Source organism: Myotis myotis, unplaced genomic scaffold, assembly GCF_014108235.1.
Source record: "Myotis myotis isolate mMyoMyo1 unplaced genomic scaffold, mMyoMyo1.p scaffold_m19_p_10, whole genome shotgun sequence".
Taxonomy (NCBI): Eukaryota; Metazoa; Chordata; class Mammalia; order Chiroptera; family Vespertilionidae; genus Myotis; species Myotis myotis.
In genome coordinates, this window is record NW_023416314.1 from 13055609 (window position 1) to 13073848 (window position 18240).

General features: G+C 45.9%; 3 protein-coding genes across 3 annotated transcripts; all 3 read left to right on the forward strand.

Moving 5' to 3' along the window:
* Positions 1-1484: 1484 nt before the first annotated feature.
* Positions 1485-3262, forward strand: LOC118664435 (importin subunit alpha-1-like). The gene is given in 4 exon segments (XM_036324530.1): positions 1485-1991; positions 1994-2359; positions 2361-2493; positions 2496-3262. Coding segments are annotated over 4 exon segments (1587 nt in total). The 5' UTR covers positions 1485-1604; the 3' UTR covers positions 3197-3262.
* A 2220-nt stretch (positions 3263-5482) lies between these two features.
* LOC118664429 (importin subunit alpha-1-like) lies at positions 5483-7333 on the forward strand. Its single transcript, XM_036324525.1, is given in 2 exon segments — positions 5483-7027; positions 7030-7333. Coding segments are annotated over 2 exon segments (1587 nt in total). The 5' UTR covers positions 5483-5601; the 3' UTR covers positions 7191-7333.
* A 2161-nt stretch (positions 7334-9494) lies between these two features.
* On the forward strand, positions 9495-11348 carry LOC118664431 (importin subunit alpha-1-like). The gene has a single exon (XM_036324527.1). It carries the CDS (start codon positions 9615-9617, stop codon positions 11202-11204), a length of 1590 nt encoding a protein of 529 aa, XP_036180420.1. The 5' UTR covers positions 9495-9614; the 3' UTR covers positions 11205-11348.
* Positions 11349-18240: the final 6892 nt, after the last annotated feature.

Consider the following 18240-nt stretch of genomic DNA (forward strand, 5'->3'; position numbering starts at 1 on the left):
GCTCTTGCAGGGGCGGCGTTGCCCCATCCCTCATCTGCACACCTCACATCACCCTGCTTGGCCCCGGAGGATGGCTGGTTAGCCAGAGATGGTAATATTCCTCAGGAAGGAACAACCTAAGACAGACACAGTCGCAGCGGGGCCATCAGGAGACAACTTGGGGGTCAACGGAGGTGGGGCACAGGCCCTCACCGCGCCTCCCCCCAACTTTGCAGAGGCCTGAACCCTCACCCCTTCTGAGGGAGGTCTCCTGCCCCCATGGCTGCTTCGCTTCCCACACCAAGATCACATTAGGACCCAGGTAAAGTCAAAGACTGGCTGACAGCGGCTGCCCTGTCACTGTGCAACAGGACTTGTTCCCCATTTCTACCTTGGACCATAGGGAAAGGGGCAAGCTGAAGGAAAGGGCTGTGTCAGGATGTTGTCTTCTTCCCTTTCTTCTCCCTCTTTTTTTTCTAAACACTTCATGCCTTGTAGGTTCTTTTTGCTTTCTCTTCTTTTTCTCTCTACTACCCTCCTCTCCTCCTCCTCCACCTCCTCCTCCTCCTCCTCACTCCTCCTCTCCTCTTCTCTCCCTGGTATCTTCCATATCAGCTTACCCAGAGGGCACAGCTGGCTCCTCCCGGACACCGACACCACCACCAAGAGCGGCCCTGATGGACCCTTTGATGCAGCCCTTCAACTCGCTGAAGCTTCGGGAAGCCGTCGCCAATGACGCCGCCCGCTAGCCGGATCAACAAGGACAACCAAACCACAGACTTGAGGACAGCTGAAATCCCTTGACTGAACAGGCCCGAAACCTTCTACAGGAACCAGCTCCTTGTGCACTCCAACCACTATGTTTATAGCTATGCTCGCTATCATTGCTTGTCAGTCTTCTTCCGAGCCTTAAACAACCCAATCCAAGAGGTGGCCACAGATTTACATGCGCCATCATTTAAAAAATAAAAACGGGGGAATTTGCCTGAAGCCGGTCCATCCTTGCTGCTTGACACAGTTGCTGCAGGGAAGGAACTTCTGCTCAGCATATGTTTCAAGGGACCTGGAGCATATGGCATACTGTTCTTAATATGTTTTCTCCCCTCCTTGGCACTATGTGTTTTAACCAAGGTCACCTCTCTGAGAAAGGTTGTTTCCCCAGGTAGGGATTTTTCCCTGAAGTTAGGGAGGGAATAAAACAATTTAACTAAGTGCCAGCCGGGTGGTTAATCACTTTAACAACGAACAATCATGCTTAAGCTACATAATCTTTAATCCCTGGAATGGAGAAGAGAGACGCCCTAACCTTTGGAATAGACATTGATAGGATTAAAATCAACTGGTATAAATACAGATGTAACAAGACACTAAAACACAGAACCTGGCTGGAGATCCTGGACAGAACTTGGCTGGAGATCCTAGCTAGGCTGCTGATCAACTGAACGCTGTCTCCGTGTCCTTCATTCTTCGCTGACTCTGTCGACACCTTTAGGAACCCCTGGACCTGCTGGGGTTGGACCCCAACACACCGTCTGAGAGCTGAGCCACTGTAGACGTCCTCTGCTCACGGGTCTCCTGTGAAAGCCTGAGCGGCTGTGTGGAGTTTCTTCCTTTGTCTCATAACCATGTCCACCAACAAGAATGCTAATTCGCTAGCTGCCCACCTTAACAGATTCAAGAACAAGGGGAAAGACAGTACAGAAATGAGGCGGCGCCGAATAGAAGTTAATGTGGAGCTGAGGAAAGCTAAGAAGGATGACCAGATGCTGAAAAGGAGAAATGTGAGCTCCTTTCCCAATGATGCTACCTCTCCACTGCAGGAAAACCGCAACAACCAGGGCACTGTAAATTGGTCTGTTGAGGACATTGTCAAAGGCATAAATAGCAACAATTTGGGAAGCCAGCTCCAAGCTACTCAGGCTGCAAGGAAACTGCTTTCTAGGGGAAAACAGCCACCCATAGACAACATCATCCGGGCTGGTTTGATCCCACAATTTGTGTCCTTCTTGGGCAGAGAAGTGACTCTAGTCGCATCCAGTTTGAATCTGCTTGGGCCCTCACTAACATTGCTTCCGGGACTTCGGAACAGACCAAAGCTGTAGTAGATGGAGGTGCTATTCCAGCATTCATTTCTCTGTTGGCATCTCCCCACGCTCACATCCGTGAACAAGCCGCATGGGCCCTAGGAAATATTGCAGGTGATGGTTCAGTTTTCCGAGACTTGGTTATCAGGTATGGTGCAGTTGACCCACTGTTGGCTCTTCTTTCAGTTCCTGATATGTCGTCTTTAGCATGTGGTTACTTAGGTAAACTGACCTGGACACTTTTAAACCTTTGTCGCCACAAGAATGCTGTACCCCCATTAGATGCTGTTGAGGAAGATTCTTCCAACTTTAGTTCGTCTCCTGCATCATGATGATCCAGAAGTATTAGCAGATAGCTGCTGGGCCATCTCCTACCTTACTCTTGGTCCACATGAACAGATTGAAATGGTTGTGAAAACAGGAGCTGTGCCCAACTTGTGAAGCTCCTAGGAGCTACTGAATTGCCAATTGTGACTCCTGCGCTAAGAGCGATAGGAAATATTGCCGCTGGGACGTATGAACAGACGCAGGTTGTAATAGATGCAGGAGCACTTGCCATCTTTCCCAGCCTACTGATGAACTCGGAAACTAAAATTCAGAAGGAAGCTACACGGACCATGTCAAACATCACAACTGGCCGCCAGGACCAGATACAGCAAGTTGTGAATCATGGATTAGTCCCATTCCTCATTGTTGTTCTTGCTAAGGCGGACTTTCAGACACAAAAGGAAGCTGTATGGGCTGTGAGCAACTATACAAGTGGTGGAACAGTTGAACAGATTGTATACCTCGTTCATTGTGGCATAATAGAACCACTGATGAACCTCTTAACTGCAAAAGATACCAAAATTATTATGGTTATTCTGGATGCCATTTCCAATATATTCCAGGCTGCTGAGAAACTAGGTGAAACTGAGAAACTAAGTACAATGATTGAAGAATGTGGAGGTTTGGACAAAATTGAAGCTCTACAAAACCATAAAAATGAGTCTGTGTACGAAGCGTCACTAAACTTGATTGAGAAATATTTTTCTGTAGAGGAAGAGGAAGATCAAAATGTCGTGCCAGAAACTACCTCTGAAGGTTACACGTCCCAAGTTCGGGATGGCACTCCTGGGACCTTTAACTTTTAGATTGTACAACTGAGGCATAAAGTTGTCTGTTGTGTACTATGTTTGGTATAAGTACGTCTTACTGTTTCTCTACTAAGAACTCTTTTAAGCCCTGATTGGTTTGGCTCAGTGGATGGAGAGTCAGCCTGCGGACTCAAGGGTCCCAGGTTCGGTTCCGGTCGGGGGCATGCGTGTTGGTGTGGGCACATCCCCAGCGGGAGGCGTGCAGGAGGCAGCTGATCTGTGTTTCTCTCTCATTGATGTTTCTGGCTCTCAATCCCTCTCCCTTCCTCCCTGTGAAAGATCAATAATTTTTTTTTTTAAAAAAGAACTCTTTTTAAATGTGGTTTGTTGTTGTAGCACTTTTTACAATGAATCTATACTTGAACAGTTCCAAACTGTACATACTGTATGAAGCTTCTACTCTCTGTGAGTTTCTCCTATGTGGAATTTCATATCTTGCAGTCTCCTGTAAATAAAGATTAAATTCCACCCCTTACCCCCCCCCCCCAAAAAAATCCAAAACCAAAAACAAAACCCTTAACAAAGTGCCAGGCGGGTAGTTCACACCTGACCAGTGCCCGTCTGCAGCAGATGTGCAGCCCTGAGCTGGCTGTTCACGCTGAGGTTGAGGCCTCGTGGTGGCCGGTGCCATGGATCTGTCTCTCGCCCAATGGGGTGTGCTGGGCCCTCCCCGGAGAAGAATCCTGGGTTCCCAACGAGATGTGACCCGAGCCGGGACCCCGTTGGCAGGCGAGGGGAGCCCAAGGCAGGTGCTGGGCATGGACGGCACGGGGGCATAGGCTACCAAGGAGACAGAACTGAGGCTCTTGCAGGGGCGCGTTGCCCCATCCCTCATCTGCACACCTCACATCACCCTGCTTGGCCCCGGAGGATGGCTGGTTAGCCAGAGATGGTAATATTCCTCAGGGAAGGAACAACCTAAGACAGACACAGTCGCAGCGGGGCCATCAGGAGACAACTTGGGGGTCAACGGAGGTGGGGCACAGACCCTCACCGCGCCTCCCCCCAACTTTGCAGAGGCCTGAACCCTCACCCCTTCTGAGGGAGGTCTCCTGCCCCCATGGCTGCTTCGCTTCCCACACCCAGATCACATTAGGACCCAGGTAAAGTCAAAGACTGGCTGACAGCGGCTGCCCTGTCACTGTGCAACAGGACTTGTTCCCCATTTCTACCTTGGACCATAGGGAAAGGGGCAGCTGAAGGAAAGGGCTGTGTCAGGATGTTGTCTTCTTCCCTTTCTTCTCCCTCTTTTTTCTAAACACTTCCATGCCTTGTAGTTCTTTTGCTTTCTCTTCTTTTTCTCTCTACTACCCTCCATCTCCTCCTCCTCCTCCTCCTCCTCCTCCTCCTCCTCCTCCTCCTTCTCCTCCCTGGTATCTTCCATATCAGCTTACCCAGAGGGCACAGCTGGCTCCTCCCCGGACACCGACACCACCACCAAGAGCGGCCCTGATGGACCCTTTGATGCAGCCCTTCAACTCGCTGAAGCTTCGGGAAGCCCGTCGCCAATGACGCCGCCCGCTAGCCGGATCAACAAGGACAACCAAACCACAGACTTGAGGACAGCTGAAATCCCTTGACTGAACAGGCCCGAAACCTTCTACAGGAACCAGGCTCCTTGTGCACTCCAACCACTATGTTTATAGCTATGCTCGCTATCATTGCTTGTCAGTCTTCTTCCGAGCCTTAAACAACCCAATCCAAGAGGTGGCCACAGATTTACATGCGCCATCATTTAAAAAATAAAAACGGGGGAATTTGCCTGAAGCCGGTCCATCCTTGCTGCTTGACACAGTTGCTGCAGGGAAGGAACTTCTGCTCAGCATATGTTTCAAGGGACCTGGAGCATATGGCATACTGTTCTTAATATGTTTTCTCCCCTCCTTGGCACTATGTGTTTTAACCAAGGTCACCTCTCTGAGAAAGGTTGTTTCCCCAGGTAGGGATTTTTCCCTGAAGTTAGGGAGGGAATAAAACAATTTAACTAAGTGCCAGCCGGGTGGTTAATCACTTTAACAACGAACAATCATGCTTAAGCTACATAATCTTTAATCCCTGGAATGGAGAAGAGAGACGCCCTAACCTTTGGAATAGACATTGATAGGATTAAAATCAACTGGTATAAATACAGATGTAACAAGACACTAAAACACAGAACCTGGCTGGAGATCCTGGACAGAACTTGGCTGGAGATCCTAGCTAGGCTGCTGATCAACTGAACGCTGTCTCCGTGTCCTTCATTCTTCGCTGACTCTGTCGACACCTTTAGGAACCCCTGGACCTGCTGGGGTTGGACCCCAACACACCGTCTGAGAGCTGAGCCACTGTAGACGTCCTCTGCTCACGGGTCTCCTGTGAAAGCCTGAGCGGCTGTGTGGAGTTTCTTCCTTTGTCTCATAACCATGTCCACCAACAAGAATGCTAATTCGCTAGCTGCCCACCTTAACAGATTCAAGAACAAGGGGAAAGACAGTACAGAAATGAGGCGGCGCCGAATAGAAGTTAATGTGGAGCTGAGGAAAGCTAAGAAGGATGACCAGATGCTGAAAAGGAGAAATGTGAGCTCCTTTCCCAATGATGCTACCTCTCCACTGCAGGAAAACCGCAACAACCAGGGCACTGTAAATTGGTCTGTTGAGGACATTGTCAAAGGCATAAATAGCAACAATTTGGGAAGCCAGCTCCAAGCTACTCAGGCTGCAAGGAAACTGCTTTCTAGGGGAAAACAGCCACCCATAGACAACATCATCCGGGCTGGTTTGATCCCACAATTTGTGTCCTTCTTGGGCAGAAGTGACTCTAGTCGCATCCAGTTTGAATCTGCTTGGGCCCTCACTAACATTGCTTCCGGGACTTCGGAACAGACCAAAGCTGTAGTAGATGGAGGTGCTATTCCAGCATTCATTTCTCTGTTGGCATCTCCCCACGCTCACATCCGTGAACAAGCCGCATGGGCCCTAGGAAATATTGCAGGTGATGGTTCAGTTTTCCGAGACTTGGTTATCAGGTATGGTGCAGTTGACCCACTGTTGGCTCTTCTTTCAGTTCCTGATATGTCGTCTTTAGCATGTGGTTACTTAGGTAAACTGACCTGGACACTTTTAAACCTTTGTCGCCACAAGAATGCTGTACCCCCATTAGATGCTGTTGAGAAGATTCTTCCAACTTTAGTTCGTCTCCTGCATCATGATGATCCAGAAGTATTAGCAGATAGCTGCTGGGCCATCTCCTACCTTACTCTTGGTCCACATGAACAGATTGAAATGGTTGTGAAAACAGGAGCTGTGCCCCAACTTGTGAAGCTCCTAGGAGCTACTGAATTGCCAATTGTGACTCCTGCGCTAAGAGCGATAGGAAATATTGCCGCTGGGACGTATGAACAGACGCAGGTTGTAATAGATGCAGGAGCACTTGCCATCTTTCCCAGCCTACTGATGAACTCGGAAACTAAAATTCAGAAGGAAGCTACACGGACCATGTCAAACATCACAACTGGCCGCCAGGACCAGATACAGCAAGTTGTGAATCATGGATTAGTCCCATTCCTCATTGTTGTTCTTGCTAAGGCGGACTTTCAGACACAAAAGGAAGCTGTATGGGCTGTGAGCAACTATACAAGTGGTGGAACAGTTGAACAGATTGTATACCTCGTTCATTGTGGCATAATAGAACCACTGATGAACCTCTTAACTGCAAAAGATACCAAAATTATTATGGTTATTCTGGATGCCATTTCCAATATATTCCAGGCTGCTGAGAAACTAGGTGAAACTGAGAAACTAAGTACAATGATTGAAGAATGTGGAGGTTTGGACAAAATTGAAGCTCTACAAACCATAAAAATGAGTCTGTGTACGAAGCGTCACTAAACTTGATTGAGAAATATTTTTCTGTAGAGGAAGAGGAAGATCAAAATGTCGTGCCAGAAACTACCTCTGAAGGTTACACGTCCCAAGTTCGGGATGGCACTCCTGGGACCTTTAACTTTTAGATTGTACAACTGAGGCATAAAGTTGTCTGTTGTGTACTATGTTTGGTATAAGTACGTCTTACTGTTTCTCTACTAAGAACTCTTTTTAAGCCCTGATTGGTTTGGCTCAGTGGATGGAGAGTCAGCCTGCAGACTCAAGGGTCCCAGGTTCGGTTCCGGTCGGGGGCATGCGTGTTGGTGTGGGCACATCCCCAGCGGGAGGCGTGCAGGAGGCAGCTGATCTGTGTTTCTCTCTCATTGATGTTTCTGGCTCTCAATCCCTCTCCCTTCCTCCCTGTGAAAGATCAATAAATTTTTTTTTTTTAAAAAAAGAACTCTTTTTAAATGTGGTTTGTTGTTGTAGCACTTTTTACAATGAATCTATACTTGAACAGTTCCAAACTGTACATACTGTATGAAGCTTCTACTCTCTGTGAGTTTCTCCTATGTGGAATTTCATATCTTGCAGTCTCCTGTAAATAAAGATTAAATTCCCCCCCTTACCCCCCCCCCCCAAAAAAAATCCAAAACCAAAAACAAAACCCTTAACAAAGTGCCAGGCGGGTAGTTCACACCTGACCAGTGCCCGTCTGCAGCAGATGTGCAGCCCTGAGCTGGCTGTTCACGCTGAGGTTGAGGCCTCGTGGTGGCCGGTGCCATGGATCTGTCTCTCGCCCAATGGGGTGTGCTGGGCCCTCCCCGGAGAAGAATCCTGGGTTCCCAACGAGATGTGACCCGAGCCGGGACCCCGTTGGCAGGCGAGGGGAGCCCAAGGCAGGTGCTGGGCATGGACGGCACGGGGGCATAGGCTACCAAGGAGACAGAACTGAGGCTCTTGCAGGGGCGCGTTGCCCCATCCCTCATCTGCACACCTCACATCACCCTGCTTGGCCCCGGAGGATGGCTGGTTAGCCAGAGATGGTAATATTCCTCAGGGAAGGAACAACCTAAGACAGACACAGTCGCAGCGGGGCCATCAGGAGACAACTTGGGGGTCAACGGAGGTGGGGCACAGACCCTCACCGCGCCTCCCCCCAACTTTGCAGAGGCCTGAACCCTCACCCCTTCTGAGGGAGGTCTCCTGCCCCCATGGCTGCTTCGCTTCCCACACCCAGATCACATTAGGACCCAGGTAAAGTCAAAGACTGGCTGACAGCGGCTGCCCTGTCACTGTGCAACAGGACTTGTTCCCCATTTCTACCTTGGACCATAGGGAAAGGGGCAGCTGAAGGAAAGGGCTGTGTCAGGATGTTGTCTTCTTCCCTTTCTTCTCCCTCTTTTTTTCTAAACACTTCCATGCCTTGTAGTTCTTTTGCTTTCTCTTCTTTTTCTCTCTACTACCCTCCATCTCCTCCTCCTCCTCCTCCTCCTCCTCCTCCTCCTCCTCCTCCTCCTCCTCCTCCTTCTCCTCCCTGGTATCTTCCATATCAGCTTACCCAGAGGGCACAGCTGGCTCCTCCCCGGACACCGACACCACCACCAAGAGCGGCCCTGATGGACCCTTTGATGCAGCCCTTCAACTCGCTGAAGCTTCGGGAAGCCCGTCGGCCAATGACGCCGCCCGCTAGCCGGATCAACAAGGACAACCAAACCACAGACTTGAGGACAGCTGAAATCCCTTGACTGAACAGGCCCGAAACCTTCTACAGGAACCAGGCTCCTTGTGCACTCCAACCACTATGTTTATAGCTATGCTCGCTATCATTGCTTGTCAGTCTTCTTCCGAGCCTTAAACAACCCAATCCAAGAGGTGGCCACAGATTTACATGCGCCATCATTTAAAAAATAAAAACGGGGGAATTTGCCTGAAGCCGGTCCATCCTTGCTGCTTGACACAGTTGCTGCAGGGAAGGAACTTCTGCTCAGCATATGTTTCAAGGGACCTGGAGCATATGGCATACTGTTCTTAATATGTTTTCTCCCCTCCTTGGCACTATGTGTTTTAACCAAGGTCACCTCTCTGAGAAAGGTTGTTTCCCCAGGTAGGGATTTTTCCCTGAAGTTAGGGAGGGAATAAAACAATTTAACTAAGTGCCAGCCGGGTGGTTAATCACTTTAACAACGAACAATCATGCTTAAGCTACATAATCTTTAATCCCTGGAATGGAGAAGAGAGACGCCCTAACCTTTGGAATAGACATTGATAGGATTAAAATCAACTGGTATAAATACAGATGTAACAAGACACTAAAACACAGAACCTGGCTGGAGATCCTGGACAGAACTTGGCTGGAGATCCTAGCTAGGCTGCTGATCAACTGAACGCTGTCTCCGTGTCCTTCATTCTTCGCTGACTCTGTCGACACCTTTAGGAACCCCTGGACCTGCTGGGGTTGGACCCCAACACACCGTCTGAGAGCTGAGCCACTGTAGACGTCCTCTGCTCACGGGTCTCCTGTGAAAGCCTGAGCGGCTGTGTGGAGTTTCTTCCTTTGTCTCATAACCATGTCCACCAACAAGAATGCTAATTCGCTAGCTGCCCACCTTAACAGATTCAAGAACAAGGGGAAAGACAGTACAGAAATGAGGCGGCGCCGAATAGAAGTTAATGTGGAGCTGAGGAAAGCTAAGAAGGATGACCAGATGCTGAAAAGGAGAAATGTGAGCTCCTTTCCCAATGATGCTACCTCTCCACTGCAGGAAAACCGCAACAACCAGGGCACTGTAAATTGGTCTGTTGAGGACATTGTCAAAGGCATAAATAGCAACAATTTGGGAAGCCAGCTCCAAGCTACTCAGGCTGCAAGGAAACTGCTTTCTAGGGGAAAACAGCCACCCATAGACAACATCATCCGGGCTGGTTTGATCCCACAATTTGTGTCCTTCTTGGGCAGAAGTGACTCTAGTCGCATCCAGTTTGAATCTGCTTGGGCCCTCACTAACATTGCTTCCGGGACTTCGGAACAGACCAAAGCTGTAGTAGATGGAGGTGCTATTCCAGCATTCATTTCTCTGTTGGCATCTCCCCACGCTCACATCCGTGAACAAGCCGCATGGGCCCTAGGAAATATTGCAGGTGATGGTTCAGTTTTCCGAGACTTGGTTATCAGGTATGGTGCAGTTGACCCACTGTTGGCTCTTCTTTCAGTTCCTGATATGTCGTCTTTAGCATGTGGTTACTTAGGTAAACTGACCTGGACACTTTTAAACCTTTGTCGCCACAAGAATGCTGTACCCCCATTAGATGCTGTTGAGAAGATTCTTCCAACTTTAGTTCGTCTCCTGCATCATGATGATCCAGAAGTATTAGCAGATAGCTGCTGGGCCATCTCCTACCTTACTCTTGGTCCACATGAACAGATTGAAATGGTTGTGAAAACAGGAGCTGTGCCCCAACTTGTGAAGCTCCTAGGAGCTACTGAATTGCCAATTGTGACTCCTGCGCTAAGAGCGATAGGAAATATTGCCGCTGGGACGTATGAACAGACGCAGGTTGTAATAGATGCAGGAGCACTTGCCATCTTTCCCAGCCTACTGATGAACTCGGAAACTAAAATTCAGAAGGAAGCTACACGGACCATGTCAAACATCACAACTGGCCGCCAGGACCAGATACAGCAAGTTGTGAATCATGGATTAGTCCCATTCCTCATTGTTGTTCTTGCTAAGGCGGACTTTCAGACACAAAAGGAAGCTGTATGGGCTGTGAGCAACTATACAAGTGGTGGAACAGTTGAACAGATTGTATACCTCGTTCATTGTGGCATAATAGAACCACTGATGAACCTCTTAACTGCAAAAGATACCAAAATTATTATGGTTATTCTGGATGCCATTTCCAATATATTCCAGGCTGCTGAGAAACTAGGTGAAACTGAGAAACTAAGTACAATGATTGAAGAATGTGGAGGTTTGGACAAAATTGAAGCTCTACAAAACCATAAAAATGAGTCTGTGTACGAAGCGTCACTAAACTTGATTGAGAAATATTTTTCTGTAGAGGAAGAGGAAGATCAAAATGTCGTGCCAGAAACTACCTCTGAAGGTTACACGTCCCAAGTTCGGGATGGCACTCCTGGGACCTTTAACTTTTAGATTGTACAACTGAGGCATAAAGTTGTCTGTTGTGTACTATGTTTGGTATAAGTACGTCTTACTGTTTCTCTACTAAGAACTCTTTTTAAGCCCTGATTGGTTTGGCTCAGTGGATGGAGAGTCAGCCTGCAGACTCAAGGGTCCCAGGTTCGGTTCCGGTCGGGGGCATGCGTGTTGGTGTGGGCACATCCCCAGCGGGAGGCGTGCAGGAGGCAGCTGATCTGTGTTTCTCTCTCATTGATGTTTCTGGCTCTCAATCCCTCTCCCTTCCTCCCTGTGAAAGATCAATAAATTTTTTTTTTTTAAAAAAAGAACTCTTTTTAAATGTGGTTTGTTGTTGTAGCACTTTTTACAATGAATCTATACTTGAACAGTTCCAAACTGTACATACTGTATGAAGCTTCTACTCTCTGTGAGTTTCTCCTATGTGGAATTTCATATCTTGCAGTCTCCTGTAAATAAAGATTAAATTCCACCCCTTACCCCCCCCCAAAAAAAAATCCAAAACCAAAAACAAAACCCTTAACAAAGTGCCAGGCGGGTAGTTCACACCTGACCAGTGCCCGTCTGCAGCAGATGTGCAGCCCTGAGCTGGCTGTTCACGCTGAGGTTGAGGCCTCGTGGTGGCCGGTGCCATGGATCTGTCTCTCGCCCAATGGGGTGTGCTGGGCCCTCCCCGGAGAAGAATCCTGGGTTCCCAACGAGATGTGACCCGAGCCGGGACCCCGTTGGCAGGCGAGGGGAGCCCAAGGCAGGTGCTGGGCATGGACGGCACGGGGGCATAGGCTACCAAGGAGACAGAACTGAGGCTCTTGCAGGGGCGCGTTGCCCCATCCCTCATCTGCACACCTCACATCACCCTGCTTGGCCCCGGAGGATGGCTGGTTAGCCAGAGATGGTAATATTCCTCAGGGAAGGAACAACCTAAGACAGACACAGTCGCAGCGGGGCCATCAGGAGACAACTTGGGGGTCAACGGAGGTGGGGCACAGACCCTCACCGCGCCTCCCCCCAACTTTGCAGAGGCCTGAACCCTCACCCCTTCTGAGGGAGGTCTCCTGCCCCCATGGCTGCTTCGCTTCCCACACCCAGATCACATTAGGACCCAGGTAAAGTCAAAGACTGGCTGACAGCGGCTGCCCTGTCACTGTGCAACAGGACTTGTTCCCCATTTCTACCTTGGACCATAGGGAAAGGGGCAGCTGAAGGAAAGGGCTGTGTCAGGATGTTGTCTTCTTCCCTTTCTTCTCCCTCTTTTTTTCTAAACACTTCCATGCCTTGTAGTTCTTTTGCTTTCTCTTCTTTTTCTCTCTACTACCCTCCATCTCCTCCTCCTCCTCCTCCTCCTCCTCCTCCTCCTTCTCCTCCCTGGTATCTTCCATATCAGCTTACCCAGAGGGCACAGCTGGCTCCTCCCCGGACACCGACACCACCACCAAGAGCGGCCCTGATGGACCCTTTGATGCAGCCCTTCAACTCGCTGAAGCTTCGGGAAGCCCGTCAGCCAATGACGCCGCCCGCTAGCCGGATCAACAAGGACAACCAAACCACAGACTTGAGGACAGCTGAAATCCCTTGACTGAACAGGCCCGAAACCTTCTACAGGAACCAGGCTCCTTGTGCACTCCAACCACTATGTTTATAGCTATGCTCGCTATCATTGCTTGTCAGTCTTCTTCCGAGCCTTAAACAACCCAATCCAAGAGGTGGCCACAGATTTACATGCGCCATCATTTAAAAAATAAAAACGGGGGAATTTGCCTGAAGCCGGTCCATCCTTGCTGCTTGACACAGTTGCTGCAGGGAAGGAACTTCTGCTCAGCATATGTTTCAAGGGACCTGGAGCATATGGCATACTGTTCTTAATATGTTTTCTCCCCTCCTTGGCACTATGTGTTTTAACCAAGGTCACCTCTCTGAGAAAGGTTGTTTCCCCAGGTAGGGATTTTTCCCTGAAGTTAGGGAGGGAATAAAACAATTTAACTAAGTGCCAGCCGGGTGGTTAATCACTTTAACAACGAACAATCATGCTTAAGCTACATAATCTTTAATCCCTGGAATGGAGAAGAGAGACGCCCTAACCTTTGGAATAGACATTGATAGGATTAAAATCAACTGGTATAAATACAGATGTAACAAGACACTAAAACACAGAACCTGGCTGGAGATCCTGGACAGAACTTGGCTGGAGATCCTAGCTAGGCTGCTGATCAACTGAAAAAAAAAAAAAATAATAATACTAAAATAAAATAAAATAAAAATTTTTTGTCTGATAAGTTCTATGCTTGTGCTTCTTTAATGACAATTTCTGCTAAATATTTTTTTATTTGACTAGGCCATGTTCTGCTCTTTGTACGCCTTGTAATTTTTTTTTTTAATTGATAAAAACAGCCATTGATGCTAGTCTTTGCAGACTGGCTCTGTACTGAGCTATCATTCACTAATTAGCTAAACATGGTCTGATCCTAGATATCAGCCTAAGGTAAAACTTAAGGCCTTTTGGGTTTTTTTCCTAAAAATGTGCTTACCTTGGCATATGTGTGTTTTTTTCAATTATGTTATATACATGGTATACTTCTGCATGTCTTAATTTTCCAAAGAATGTCACTCCAACATCTTCTTAGGGCTTCAGATATTCTATTTTATGTCTCCATCAATAATTTGACTCAGCATATGTGGGTTTATAATGCTCCCATAGTTTTCATGACTAATGCCTGCCACTTTTCCTGCTTGAGATCCAAATTAGGTGAGAGTAGTGCTCAGTCCTTAGCAGACAGCTCCCATATAGGTTAGGATGTTGAAGAGAAGGTCTATTTTACTCACTCTTTTTTCAGAGAGGAAATTGGACACTAGGATACCACCTTCTCTAGACCAATACCTCACTGTACCAGAGAAAGAGTAGGACACAGTTGAATTAAAAATAAAAACAATGCCACAAGGTTTCCCCTGGTTTGAAAGTAGTGTTTTCTGTATTTATGTTCATTTAGTAATCAGCGGTTCTCAACCTGTGGGTCGCGACCCCTTTGGCAGTCGAACCACCCTTTCTCAGGGGTCGCCTAAGATCATCCTGCATATCAGATATTTACATTACGATTCATAACAGTAGCAACATTACAGTTATGAAGTAGCAATGAAAATAATTTGATGGTTGGGTCACAACGTGAGGAACTGTATTTAAAGGGCCAGAAGGTTGAGAACCACTGGTTTTAGTTCCTGCAGAACTTTGTTTTCCAGAGAGTTTATAAAGTTATTTTTAACCAGTTCCTAGTTTATTTTAATGTTTCTGTGGGCAAATGAGGGTTTGAGTTTTATTAGTACCTCATTTTACCTAAGCTGTTTTCCTGGAGGATTGTTTTAAAACTTTTGGCAGGTTGTTGGACCTTACTTTCAAGATGTCATCATTTTGGGAATCTTTATTGTATTCCTGTTTTTAAAACATCTCTCCTTCAAACTAGATAAAACTGTAAAGTCTCAGTCTTTTGAGTTTGACTATATACATTCTCACATTAATATCCAGTGATAGAGTGCTTGCTTTGGAAGCATATATAATATTCAGTAATAGATTTGAGAGAAATCCCATGCAGATTAATAGAGATATTTTTATATAAATTGATCTTTTCCCATAATGTGTCCTGAAAATCCCAGCTGTCTCATCCTCTGTAAACTTTAGTCCTTGACTCCTCAGCTCAGTGAGACCCCTCCCCCCCACCCTTGCACCATGGTTCAGATAACACCTCCAAGCAGAAATTCATGGCTCACTTTGATTTTTTTCTCTCCCGTTGTTTACATTTGTTAATGATATATTGTCCAATATCATAAAACAAATATTCCACATATAATTTTCTGTTTTCTAATTATATGAATAGAAAGACAAATTCAACACCATTTACTTGGTTATGGCTGGATGTAGAAGAAGTCTACTAATGGCTTTTACTATTTTGAACACATAGTCAAGCTCATTCATAATAAAAATATGTTAAATTAAAATGTACATGTTTTATGTTTATAGTTCTAAAATTGGGACCTTTGCCCTGAGCGGTTTGGCTCAGTGGATAGAGCATCGGCCTGCGGACTCAAGGGTCCCAGGTTCATTTCCGGTCAAGGGCATGTACCTTTACCTTGGTTGCAGGTACATCCCCAGTGGGGAGTGTGCAGGAGGCAGCTGATCGATGTTTCTCTCTCATCGATGTTTCTAACTCTCTATCCCTCTCCCTTCCTCTCTGTAAAAAATCAATAAAATATATTAAAAAATAAATAAATAAAATAAAATAAAATTGGGACCTTTATGTTTGGGAAGCAGTGTAACCAGTTTGACAATCTTCCCTATCCACAATGCCCAGAACAGAGGCTTATATATAGTAAGTGCTCAATATATGTTTGTCATAACTCCTGTAAGTAATCAATTTATGTTTGTGCAGAACATAAATCCAGGAGAGGTGTATTTTAAACTCATGTCCACTTCAGCTTGGCAGTCTGTTTGCTTCTACTTCTAACTCCATTGCAGCAGCTTCTAAATTGTTATTTGTTCTCTGCTTGGTCATCCTTTAAGGCCTTTACTCCTGAATTGCCTTGGGGCAGTCTAGGAAAATTATAGCTTTCACTATTGTAGCTAATATATCAGAAAAAGAGACATAATTATTTCCTGCAGAGACTGGACTGTAAGTATAAAATATAAGAAAGACTGGAATGCATCTGGGGTTTGCCATCACCATTATCTTTGGGTAACGTAATGCTCATTAAATTTCCAGGGTGTGTATGTCATCATTTTTTATCAATACTGAGGATGGCACAAAGCCCTGAGATGATTTAGGCATTGGTCTTGTGAGAAATACGGTTGTTGTATTTTAAAATCATTTGCATCTAGGAAAGGATGTTACGTAGTGTAGTCTTGGCATTAGATTCCCACAGGTCTTCATTCCTTTGAGCCCCTAATGTACCTAGAGAGATCGTACCACATTCGTAATAGTTGCTGTGATCTTAGCTCTTGAAGATTACTCTGCCTTTTGATTGGTTGCTCACTTTTTGAGATGGTAGTTGCACGAAAGAGTTGTGATTAAATGCATGAAATCTGGAGTTAGAGAAGATCTCAACACTTAGTTGAGTCACATTCTAAGTCTGTGATCTTGAGAAATTATTTAATTCTATCTTGGACTGTTTCTTCATTGGTTAAATGAGGACTTCTTCTTTATAGAGCTTCTATGAGGATTAAATGAAAATATCTATATCTATATCTATATCTATATCTATATCTATATCTGTATCTATATCTATATCTATATCTATATCTATATCTATATCTATATCTATATCTATATCTATATCTATCTATCTATATATATATATCTTAGCACAAAGTTTGAGATGCTACTATGAACCAAATACATTGAAATTATTATTATTAATATAGTAGTGAAGATGTATTGCTAAATTCCAAATAACAGTACACCAAGTATTTTAGTTATAATTGCTGCTTTGTTTGGTTCTGTCCTTCACATGACACCCTGTAAGACCTTTTTAGTTCTAAAGTCACTTTTTCAAGGTAAAGGATATCCAGCTATTCTCTCCAGAGGACCCCATATTATTTGGCACTGAAAACCCCCGTAGTGACAGCAGGAGTCAGAGATGTCTTTGGAGTCAGAGCTAGACCATGGCCCTGAAATCGCATGCTCTCTTTCTCTTCTCTACCATTTTTTCTATTCCTATAACTCAGGTACACTGACAAAGAACAAGTCATTCTCAGGCTGAATTTAAGATTTCAGGGTTGGTACCGCCAGAAAACCGTTCTGACTAGTTTGTCACTGTCCATCCACATAGAAAGCCATTCCAGTAATAAACCCATCTGGGTCTCTGCTGTGCAGACAGATGGCAATTGATTGTTCTTACTAAAAATTACAGTCAGAATTGTTCTCTAAAGATACCAGTGCTGAGCATATGGCCACAGCTTATATACTTAAGATGATAGGCTATCCACAGACTCCAGGGGTATCAGTGAAGGGTTACTAGTAGCAGCCTGACTCTACTTCCCAAGTGTGAATTGATGACAGTGATGAGCCTTGAAGAGGACGCACAGTTCCTCTCTCATTTAGATTCATTCTTATGCTCTTTTGAGGGGTCTCAGGTAATTATAAGTTGGTTGGATATTAAAATGTTTGCCTTTCAGCTTCTTTGGGAGGTTATGGAAATTATAGGTGCATTTTTTATCCCAAGGAAGTGTTTTCATTCATTATAAAGGCAATACATGATTATTATAGAAAATCTATACTAATAAAAGGGTAATATGCTAATTTGACCAGAGGTTTTCTGGACAACCTTCCAGACATCCTTCTGGAGAAAGCCATAGTGGCGAGGCCAAGGCAGAGGTAGTTAGGGGTGATCAGGGCGGCACAGGAGAGCAGTTAGGGAGATCAGATCGGTAGGGGAGAGAAGTTAGGGGATCAGGCTGGTAGGGGAGAGAAGTTAAGGGAATCAGGCTGGCAGAGGAGAGCAGTTGGGGATGATCAGGCCTGCAGGGGAGCAGTTAGGGGGCAATCAGGCAGACAGGCAAGCGGTTAGGAGCCAGTGGTCCTGGATTGTGAGAGGGATGTCTGACTGCCGGACAGTTTATAAATCGTGCACTGGGCCTCTAGTTTATAAATATAATACTTGAAATAAAAATCACCCCCCCCCAACACACACACACACACACACACACACACACACACACACACACACACACAACACAATCCTGTCATCCAGATAATCACCATTGAAATTTTGACTTTTTTTTTCTAGGCTTAAAATTTTGTTTCTATAATAAGGTGTTTTTGGTAGCACATATTGTTGTTGAACCAATAACTATTAGATTTCCCTCCTTGCTATTAGACTCCCCAAATTGTTTGAGGGACAGTCTGCCTGGTCTTAGGTAATCAATCATAATCATGATAGATATAAATCAATTTTGACCATTCTGTTCCATTTTACCAGTGACTGAACTAAGGGTGAGCATGTGTCCCAGAACAGTGAGCTGTATGAGGACATCTACTAGATGGGGTACTGG